Here is an 11007-nt window from a genome sequence, read left to right on the forward strand (position 1 = left end):
ACACCCACAATTTCTCATCTTGTGTGGCTCTTGTTCCATGTTCTCTTATGACTCCTTCAAAGAGAATTTAACCGATGTCCCAGAGGTCTTACTCTATGTTCCTTAGAATTCTGTAGGTACCAGTGAAGGTCCTGAGCTCTCCATCATAAACCCTCAATTCTAGCTACATAATTGACCTTCTCTCATTTCCAATCACACTTTTCTTGGATTTTTAAAAAGTCATTTCTAATATACAAGATTTCATTGGCAATATGTTGTAATTTATTTATTTCCAGCATATTTCCCTCCATTGCCTTTTGGATGACCTGCAATTTCAATTCCTGAGAATAAAATGTTACCTGATTCCTAGCTACATAGCATTTCCAGAAAACTAATTGTATTAAAAAGATGGGTTTTTGTTTCAGAAAGCAATCTGAGATCACTGGCACCACTGTGCACTTTCTAAAACAAAATCTAATCAGCTCTTCTCCTCCTATTCAATTCTGACTCTCCCGTCATTGTCCATTTTCAGTGTCAGTTCAAAATGTATAATAAGTAGATCCCTGAGCTATTCTTCAACCACTTGGTTTTTCCTGTGTAGACTATTTAAAGATTGTGCATCTCATCAGGGCAACTGTAGAATAGCTTAGGGTGTGAAACAATTAATGCTCATTGATGTGTAAGAAATAGTACCTGGACGACCTCACCTTCTATATGTAATTCCTCTTCTTTTTGTGCTCTGCTATGAATATTGTCCATAACAGTAACAAATATCTTTAATGAGTATATTGTATAGATTGCCTTTAAATCTGTGGTTCATATTGGTCATCAGAAGATATTCACACACACACACACACACACACACACACACACACACACAAAACAAACAAATAAATGAGCTATACCTTTTGGGCCCCAGACCAACACAATATGTTGAGTTTGCATTGGGGGTCTCTCAAAAATAGTCTCTACTTCTTGTTTTGCCTCAAATCAGGAAGTACCATGAGACCAGTAAAATCTAGTTCGTATATCTTAAAGGTCACTTGGCTTTTCCTGAAAGAACTCCAACTTATAAGACATCATATGGAGGAAAAAAATAATTTAACTTGACAAAACAATGCAAAGGTCTTACATACAAGTCCTACCAAAAAAAAAAAGAAAATTCTTCTTCCCTTTACAAAGGACTGTCTGGGGGCTTTGTTCTAATTCTTGACTTAAAATTTCACACAACACAGTATTATTGAAGGGATACGCTGGAATCATTACTCAGAAAGTGCATGAAACAGCTCTTCAAAGCTGGTCCTGTGGACTTCGTTTGAAGCCTAAATCAGACTACACAACTGGATCTCCTATATTCTCTTGTTGAGGCTTCTCTTCCTATATATCAATTTGGTTCTGGCTCCTAGATACACTGTGGAACCGAGAGTCCTCATCTGTTTTGTGTCAAGGACCTCTTCAGGAAGCTAGTGAAACCTCTACATGGATTCTTCTCTTCTCAGAATAATGCTTTTAAATGAATAAAAGACATAGGATTCGAAGCCAATTATTTTAAAAATTAATTTCATAATTATTAATATAATTGTTTTTTAATAGTTAACAAAATTTTTTATTTATATGTTCACAGATCCCAGGTGTTGAGACAAGTATGATGGGCCTCTTCCCAAACCCATGCAAAACCAAGAGTCTCTTTGCCCCTCTCTGAGTCTCCATATCCATCCCCAGTATTTGTCCCTATCACTTTTTAAAGCTCAAACTCTATATTAGGAACTCTTAATCTTTTCTGAGTCATGAGATCTCTTTTGACAGCCTAATGAAACCTATAGACCCCATCACAGAAGAATATTTTTTAACTACAAAAAATAAACTCTTTAGGATTACAATAGAAAACTATATTGAAATAAAGAAGGGATCTTTTCCCTCCAAGGTTCATGGTCTTCTTGGGGGCAGGAAGGGGGTCATGATCCTAAGTTAAGAACCTCTGCTCTTTACTCATCACCCATGTAAAATGCACTAACCATTTTGCCTATAACTTTATATGACAATTCTGATAAATGGTATATTTGAAACTAAAGTAGCTCCTAAATTTCAGAACATTTCTGAGCATCAAAAATATTTTGGATTGAAAAATGTAGAAGATATTTTGGCCTTATCATGTCAGATTGCATCTGAATACCTCTTTCTTAAAAACCAGGTTGTATACTGCCTACCTCTATTCTACTTCTAACGGTACAATAGCAATATCTAAAGAATTTCCCTCTGCCTAGACACAAAAAGAGAAAGAGGAGTCACTAAAGTATCACATTCATAGGTGCAACCATTAAGAACAATTCAAGCTGGAGCTATCACCAGGCCAACAAAATGTCTGTCCTGCTTCCCTCCTTCCCATTTTCAGGGATCCTTAGAGAGGCTAGCTGGTGGGGTTGGCAGTTACCTAAATGATTTTATTTCTTCCTCTTTGAGGTCTTCTTATGCAAAAATATGTCCACAATTGGTCTACAAAAGTAAGCATTTAAGCCTCACCTACCCAACAAGAATACAATAGAGGAAAAAATGTGAAATTCTCATCATCATTCCTTTTTACAAAATGCAAATTCCCTTAGATGGAGAAACATATACATCTATTGATGTGTTCATGTATGGTGTCATCAAGAATCCACATAACACTCACTTGCAAGGTGCTAAAGGAATAGGACACAACACTGTCAGTTTTTGACTCAGAGAAGGGGAAAAAGACCAATCTAGAATAGAGATGTCAAACATGTCCAATGGTCCAACACACCTAAGAACAATATTAAAATGTAATTGGGAAATATTTAACAAAACATATAAAAATGTGTAATATAAGCAATATTAACTTGTAAGCCTGCCTTTTCTGGGATATATTTCAGGAAACCACAAACAAAAACTGTGCAGGATAAAAAGTAAATCATTCCAGCTTTCTGAAAAGGAGGAGGAGGAGGAGGAGACATCTTGCCCTTCCTCTGGACTTTGGAGCTTTGCTCTGCTTCACTCAGGTCCAAATAACTGGCAGGACCAGCTGTCACCTTTGTGTTGTCCTTGGTCCTCAACCACAAAGGACAAACAACAATGATATTAATGTATGGTTTTCTACGTCATGCAGCAGCAGAGATCCTAAAACCGCAGATTTCTTGGAGCTTGACACCACTAATCTAATGCTCCCACAAGATGCAGGGACAACAGAACAGCACTGAGGATGCTGCTGCCTGCATTAGCATCATGAGGGGAGCTGGTGGGGTAGGTAGGCGAGTACAATGATCGAGGGAAGCATACAGGGTGAGATGGTGCAACCCAGAGACATATTTGGCTTTCAAAATTCTACCTAATCTCAAGGATGATTTGGACAGTTGAGTAGTAGCCATTCAGTAAATACTTGTCTTATTCCTCCCTTTTTTTTTAAATAACTTTTTATTGATACCCATGCCAGGGTAATTTTTTACAGCATTATCCCTTGCATTCACTTCTGTTCCGATTTTTCCCCTCCCTCCCTCCACCCCCTCCCCCAGATGGCAAGCAATCTTTTACATGTTGAATAGGTTACAGTATATCCTGGATACAATATACATGTGCAGAACCGAACAGTTTTCTTGTTGCACAGGGAGAATTGCTTATTCCTCCTTTACATTCTCATCATTAGAGTTTTGTTCCTTTTTCAAAATACATACATCCTCGCCTGCTCAGCTCAAACTGACCCCTGAACTACATAAAAATATCCATTCATTGCATGCAGCCTGTCACCTTTCCTAGGCAGGTCAAGAGTACATTATAAATTGGGGAATGTTAAGAAGTCTTTGGTTGTCCTGAGCCCTCATCTCTGCACCTCACCCCATAGTGTGGCAGCCTGTTTCCTATAAACCTTGGTAAGGAGAAGCATAGAACTCAAGCAGGCACAAAGGCTTCCCCAAAAATCTGCTTATCTGCTCAATTCCTGAAGAATTAATCACGGCTCTGTTATAAGCTTAGACTGAGAAGATCCTAGTCATTTTTTCTCTTTAAGATTTTTCCAGTTACATGTAAAAACAATTTTAACATGCTTTTAAAACTAATTCCAAATTTTCTCTCTTCATCCTCCTTGTGAAGGCAAGCAATGTTATATATATACACGTATGTGTTTGGGGAAGGAATATGTTTTTTGGTTTTATCAGCATCCGGCCTTCCCCATCCTAAATTCTAGGGCTTGAATCCAACATATCCCAAAACAAATGAGGTGCGCTGGTCGGTCCCCGGAGGCCCCCCAGGTTCCACGAGCTACAATGTCTGCAGTTATTGTAGCCTTTTTAGCGGTCCTTTCGAGCTGCTGCAGCGCCACCTGCTGGCCACATGTTTTCGGACTTCTTTTAGGGACGAGGAGGACGATTTTTAAAGTTCGATTAAAGTTCTTTCCTGCCAGACTTTCCATCGGTTCCCCACTGAAGTCCGCCAGCCCGTGGGGCCCGCAGCCGGCTCAGCAGCATCCTTCGGTGCCCTTCGGTCCTTCCAGGATGACATAAGACCCGGCTGGCCCTTCCCGGCCCGGGCGGAGGGTTTCGGCTCCTCCTCCAGCTCCAGGCCTGCCGAGACTGCCCCGGGAAGCCTCCAAGATGGAGCCTCTCGCAGCGACTCCGTTGAAATACTCCATCCCCAAGGCCAGGCTGATTGCCGTTTTGTTGTCTATGGTCCTGTGCTCGGTGACCTTGCTCCTGCTGCAGCTGAGGTACCTAAAGCCTAAAATCAAAGACTTCTATTCTTTTGAAGTGAAGGATTCAAAGGGAAGGACTGTTTCTTTGGAGAAGTACAGAGGCAAAGTAAGTTGCATCTTGTGATTTTCATTGGTGTGCCTTTCCCAATACGCCCTTTCTCTCCCCGCTTTGCAGAATCAACCTTATGCTCTGTAATGGGGCTTGATTAGAGGGATCGATGAATTTAAACCACTCTGCCTACATAAAAGCTTGAGGCATATATCCCAGGGGGAACTATTAGGACACGTCACTTAACCCCTAAGGAAAGGTTTTAATATCACAAGCCAACTAAAGTTTTTTTTTTTTTTTTTAATTTTCTAAACTAAGCTTTGTTTGTGTTAATGCTTTGGATCATTTCGAGAATAACTAGGGGAGGGGGAAGGGATGGTGATGGGAATGGGGATGGAAATGGGAATGAGACTTGTTATGTGAAAATGCAGATACAACTTTTACTTCTATCACTAAAACTCCTTTTTGCACTCCCAGTTGTCTTACTATCGATAATTGTGCCAATGCTATCTTTTATAAAAATGTACTTAGAAATGTATTAATCCCAGAAAGGAACTGCTTTGTCCGATGCTGTAATCTCCGAGCTAGTTTTTCTCCCTGACCTCGCACTTTCTGTAAAAATCTAGGCTTCACTCTATGGTTGCATTTCTTTTTTTCCCGGAGGCTTCACTGATTGTAAACGTGGCCAGTAACTGCCAGCACACAGACAGAAATTACTTAGCGCTGCAGGAGCTGCACCGAGAGTTTGGATCGTTCCACTTCAACGTCTTGGCTTTCCCGTGCAATCAGTTTGGAGAATCCGAGCCCCGCCCCAGTCACGAAATAGAAGCTTTTGTAAAATCCAACTATGGCGTAACTTTCCCTATTTTCCACAAGATTAAGATTCTAGGATCCGAAGGAGAACCTGCATTTAGATTCCTTATTGGTAAATATCTTCACTTGTGTTACGTTTTCTAATTGTCTTTCATTTTTGAGATTAAACCCCTCTGCTCCCAGACCTTAATTTTCTGTTTTTCATTTCAGAAATGTTTCATTAACAAAGTCTTACAAAAACAATCATCTCATCTTATGTGCTTTGCAAACCGCAAAAGCACTTTTGTAAACAGTAAAGCGCTATTTAAATGTGAGTTCATATACAAATATTTTAAGAATCCTTGACTTCATTTATGTAATTATTCTGTTGACAAATGTAGATGCTTCCATACATTAGTAGACAATATTCATGAATTGCCATGGTTTCTTAAATTCACTATCTGATGACCCAGAAAGTAATCTCCAGTCTTAATTTTACTGGTAAGACAAAAACACGGTTCATCCTCACCTTAGTACGTTCCTTTACAATTAGTTATTGGCAAACTTTTTAATGAAACATATACTTATGAAATGTATTTCGTTTATCTCACCTTGCAAATTCTTCATTGCATAATTTAATTTACTTCCGTTTATTCAGCATTTATTCACCTACTCCATGCCATGGTGAGGCATTTTTAAGATTTTAGTGGAGACTTAGCAAGTTTTGTTACACCAAAATTAGTGTTTCATTTTCTTTGGTAACACAAGATCTGATCCAATTAAATTGCAGTTTTTAATTCAGAAAGCATTGCCATAGCTATGCAACTTATTTCATGACAGATTTCACCTTGCAAATTCTTATTAGCATAGCTTCACCAAATTTAATAGGGAAACACCTAATTGTTCTATAACCCTAAATAATGAGAAAGGAAATTTTCCTGCCAGCTACAAAAACCTGTTTGGCTATCTTCAAAAGCTTGCTAACAAAGTAAAATAGCTTTCATGCTTGAATTACCCAGTCCTATATCATAACACATTCAGTATGGATCCTTGTGATTTTAAGCACCACTGATACATGTTATGAATCAAAAGTTCTTTATATTCTTCCATGGTGTATATGTATCCCTTTTAATTATATTATATGAAGCAGCTGGGAAAATTTATCAGGTTAAGATCTGATATCCTGAAAAATAAACGTAATGACTATCTAGCAGTGTAGACAAAGGAGCCAGTAGGAGCACTGTTATTACTGGTTGTAGTTCTCAAAATATATGGGTACAACGTCTACTCAAATAGAAATGCCCCAACTCAATAAGCTTTTCTTTTCTGCCCTGTGTGAGGGACTCTGTGCTAACTACTACAAAAATAAAAGTCCTTCCTTCCAGGAGCTACATTCTTCTGGGAAGACCAATTAGGAAGTACTGCCATAGTCCAGGCAAGGAGTGCTTGGACTCAAATCTAACATTTGATTTTTTCATTCCATGAAAAGCACCATAGGCATTTTAGATTTAAGAAGTACAAATTATCCTTGCTTTCAAGAAGCCAACAAGCTACTGACTGCCCTCTCATATCTGTGATCTTCTAGTTCGTTCTTCCATGTCTTTTGCTTGCTCTTTCCCAAAAATTTGGGACATCCACCCATGTACTTCTAGGCTTCTCATCACCTCTACAAAGATGGATCCTAGGTGTCCACTTTCCACTCAATCTTGGACCATCTCTCATATGGACACGCCCCTCAGGCTCACTATAAAAGCATTTATCCCTTCTATCCCAAAGCCGACAGGCACACTTCTTTCATACTCTGTCCTCCCTGGACACACATCTTGAGCTGGACATTCGGAGCTCCTCCTTCCTCCAGCCCAACTCCAGCCTCCCTTGTGGTCCTTAGTTCCAAGCTTCACAAATGCTTAGCCAGATTGCCTGCTCCTTTTCCCTCTTCTTACTCTGCTCTCCCCTCCTCTCCCTAATCTCTTCCTAGGGAAATCCTTCGGGCCCATCTTAGGCACTACTTTCAGGAAGTTTCCTCAAATACTCAATTTCTCCATATTCACATCCCTCATTGGATCACTGCATCTTCTGGACTAATTTCTATCAGTTATGTATGACCTCTCCCCTGCAAGATTATGAGCTCTTGAAACACATGGACTGAGTGCCATCCAATTTTATCTTTTGATCACTGGTGTTAGGATAGGGCCTAACATGTAGCAGGCATATATGTTCTCCTTAAATTGAAACTAAATAGAAAGCCAAAGGTGTGAAGCATTAAAAAGTTTAAACAATGTATTGTGGAAGCCATAGAAAAGGAAATGATTATATCACGTCTGGGGGATCAAGACAAGCTTCATAAACGTTTGAAATAACTAGACTTTAAAGGATAAATGGAATTTCAATAACTATTCTAGGACAAGCTAAGGAGATAAAGATCCAAAGTCAAAGACAGGATTTCTTTTGAAGAATGATGGAATAGTTCAGCTTTTCTGAACATCACATGCATGAGAAGTATTAAAAGTTGAAACAAAGTTGGGAATACATCACCGAGCATTAGAATGGATTTTATCCCATAGATAATGGGGAACTATTGAAATCATGGAAATATGTCTCATATTAATCTGGCCTCAGTTGTAAGCTATATTCAGTGGAAGAGAGACAGGTAATGGCAATGGAAAGGAGGGAATAGATGGGAGATATTTAATCAGATGCTGCTGACTATTTTTGGGGGTTTTTTTTGGCTATATTCACCTAAAAATTCAGTATTCATTTTTTTATTTGCAGCTCAATAATCTTCATTCACAACCCAAATCTTAAAATCAGTCCTCTAATTTTAATGTTAGAATTATAGTAATAGTCCTCTCCTTGTTAATTTCTGAAATCCCATTGCTCAAAAAGTGAAAGAATTTACAAAGCTATGTTGATTCTAGGTTTGCTTTGAAGCCAAGCAATATTTTGGGACTAACGTATAAAAACTTCAAATGCTATTGAGAATTAGGTCTTTTTAAAGTTTTGAACAGGGTGGACCTAGATAAAGCAGCATTTTAACTCTCATCTCCTTGTGTAATGAAAACTTTTTTTTTACCATAAATTGTTATATGCTTTGAAACCTTCTCCATTGTAGAATTTCCATTCCTTGAAATTTTCTTCTAGTTAGAAATGTTTCTTTAAATGTTGCATCTTTAAATCAGTCAATCAGGTGGGCCCAAATGATCTTCATCCATAAATTTAAATTGCACATCAACTGACATGAAATGGTATTTAAAAGGCAAAAATTTCCTTTCCTACCTTAAACCTACTTTAAGGTTCATGTTATTCTTCAGTTTTTGTAGCTATTATGTTCTTTAACATTTCAAACAACTATATACTAAATACAAATTAAACCACAGTCACCTAGTTATTTTATCCATTAAAATTAAATGAACAAGATAAATTTCTATTTAACATTCTTCCAAAATGAACTATTTCACACCATCCCCAAAAGATCTGTAGAAAATCTTTAAGTACATCAATATCTGGATCTTTCAACTTTTTCCTAAAATGGTTTGACTAACATTACAGATTCAGGAAACTGATTCCTAAATCCTCATTTAAGCAATATTTAGTTGTTAGGGCTCTGTCTCTTTTGATTATCCTATATTTACTGGTTTTATATCACTCAGAATGTAAACTCCTTGGGCTAGGGACACATTTTTGTATTTGTATTCACAGCACCCAGCACAATGTCTTACATAAAGGTTTGTTGAGTTGAAATGAATTCAGGAAAGATGGTGCCCGAAATTAAGTTTAAGATTTTGAATTACACTGAAATTTAATGTTAATTTGTCTACTCATTTTTTTTAGATTCATCAAAGAAGGAGCCAAGATGGAATTTTTGGAAATATCTTGTCAATCCTGAGGGTAAAGTTGTGAAATTCTGGAGACCTGAGGAATCCTTGGAAGCCATCAGACCAGATGTGGCAGCTTTAGTTAGACAAATTATCATTAAAAAGAAAGAAGACCTTTGAAACTGTCATTAAGTATATGAATCTAAAGCAGCAGTGAGAGCATCAAAATGTCTAAATGTCATTTTGGTTATTTATCTTAAATCATTCCAACAATTCTAGAACCCAATTAAATATGATTAAATATGATCTCTAAGTGGAAGAATGTTATCTCTAAGTGCCCAGGATATAGATGTTCCTCTCTCTCCTTGTCCCTCATCCCAAAGAGATTTTTCAAGCTGGACATAAAATCAAAATTAAATATAGCCTCATCAAAAAGTTAAAATTCAGAGTGCTTCACCACCAAAGCTCACTACTATCCATTTAACATGAAACTTTTATGTGTTTATAATCGATGGATTAAATACATACTACCCCACTGCTATGTAAAGGACAATTAAATTTGAACAATATTACTAAAAATTTTGTATGATCAGTATAAGCAGAAGAGAGGTATTGGAGGTATCATAGTACCTAAGATAAATGTTCAATCTTATGCATTTTCAAATTTGTAAATAAATTTTTAAGTAGAATTCTTCTTCCATCTTTTGTCCAAATATGTCCAGCTCTTCATGACCCCGTTTGGGATTTTATTGGCAAAAGATACTATTTCCTTCAGCTCAAAAGGCTTAAGAGACATGCCCAGAATCTGAGTCCAGATTTGAACTCAAATGAGAATTTCTGACTTGGGACTGTCACTTTATCCACTGAGCTACCTAGCTTCCCCCTCTGGCATCCTAGTATTTTTTATTATTTTGACAAATCTGTCACAATTTTCATATCATATACTATTTAGGAACTTTCTAAATTTTAGTAAAGCATTTCTCTTAATTTCCTAACATTCCTCTAATTCCACAAGTGGTGCTTATATCCAGTCTATCTACCTTGAATTTGGAAAAATAACTGAAAATATGTCCAAATATATATGTAATGATTCAAAACAATTAACCACAGATTGATCATTTCTGTTAAGGGTGAACTGTCCACTTAGCAAGTAATTTTTGCTTGATTCTTGACCATTGTGATGGCAGGGAGTAGGGGAACAGGAGAGCTCAACCCCTAGATAGTTATAGTGAATAAACATGGAGAACTATAATTATTACAAAAGCTATTTATTTAAGTCTGAATGTAACAATTTTTCTTCCCAAAATCAATTTCAGAGTTTTGTCAGTCACATCATAGTCATGTTCTAATCACAAGTAATCAACCCCTAAACAGTAAAGAAGCCTTTCTGATTTTGTGTTCTAATTATGTCTTCCTATGAAGACAAGGGAGCAACGAAGTGGGACTAACAGCCAAGTGAAAAGAATCACTTCAAATTTGGCTTAGAGGGACAGGAGCCAGTTTTTCTGGTTTAGCTTCATTTTGCTCTGTTGGTGGGGATTCTTGGTAAGGTAAGGCAGCCTTGCCCCTCTGCCATGAAGCTACTGCTCTAGATTCAGGTGAAGATAGAAGAGATTCCACAATTAGGTTCTAAACAATTTTGAAACTAAAGTTCTTAAAGGGACATAGCAAGAAAT

General features: G+C 37.5%; 1 protein-coding gene across 2 annotated transcripts; it reads left to right on the plus strand.

The window, feature by feature from the left end:
- The first annotated feature begins 3486 nt into the window (after positions 1 to 3486).
- Positions 3487 to 10431, plus strand: GPX8 (glutathione peroxidase 8 (putative)). 2 transcript variants are annotated; one of them, XM_051990737.1, is made up of 3 exons: positions 4322 to 4781; positions 5388 to 5649; positions 9348 to 10431. In XM_051990737.1, the coding sequence occupies exons 1-3, from the start codon at positions 4578 to 4580 to the stop codon at positions 9509 to 9511; spliced, it is 630 nt and encodes a 209-aa protein (XP_051846697.1). In that variant the 5' UTR covers positions 4322 to 4577; the 3' UTR covers positions 9512 to 10431. The 2 variants fall into 2 exon arrangements, with proteins under 2 accessions (XP_051846704.1, XP_051846697.1); XM_051990744.1 differs by lacking the exon at positions 5388 to 5649 and having other exon boundaries at positions 3487 to 4781; positions 9348 to 9559.
- The last annotated feature ends 576 nt before the right edge of the window (positions 10432 to 11007 follow it).

This window comes from Antechinus flavipes, chromosome 1 (genome assembly GCF_016432865.1).
Source record: "Antechinus flavipes isolate AdamAnt ecotype Samford, QLD, Australia chromosome 1, AdamAnt_v2, whole genome shotgun sequence".
NCBI lineage: Eukaryota > Metazoa > Chordata > Mammalia > Dasyuromorphia > Dasyuridae > Antechinus > Antechinus flavipes.

Coding starts and splice junctions, on each gene's coding strand:
- GPX8 (XM_051990737.1), top strand. CDS start 4,578: ATGGAGCCTCTCGCAGCGACTCCGTTGAAATACTCCATCCCCAAGGCC. Junction 4,782..5,387: donor TGGAGAAGTACAGAGGCAAA/GTAAGTTGCATC, acceptor TTTTTCCCGGAG/GCTTCACTGATTGTAAACGT. Junction 5,650..9,347: donor TGCATTTAGATTCCTTATTG/GTAAATATCTTC, acceptor CATTTTTTTTAG/ATTCATCAAAGAAGGAGCCA.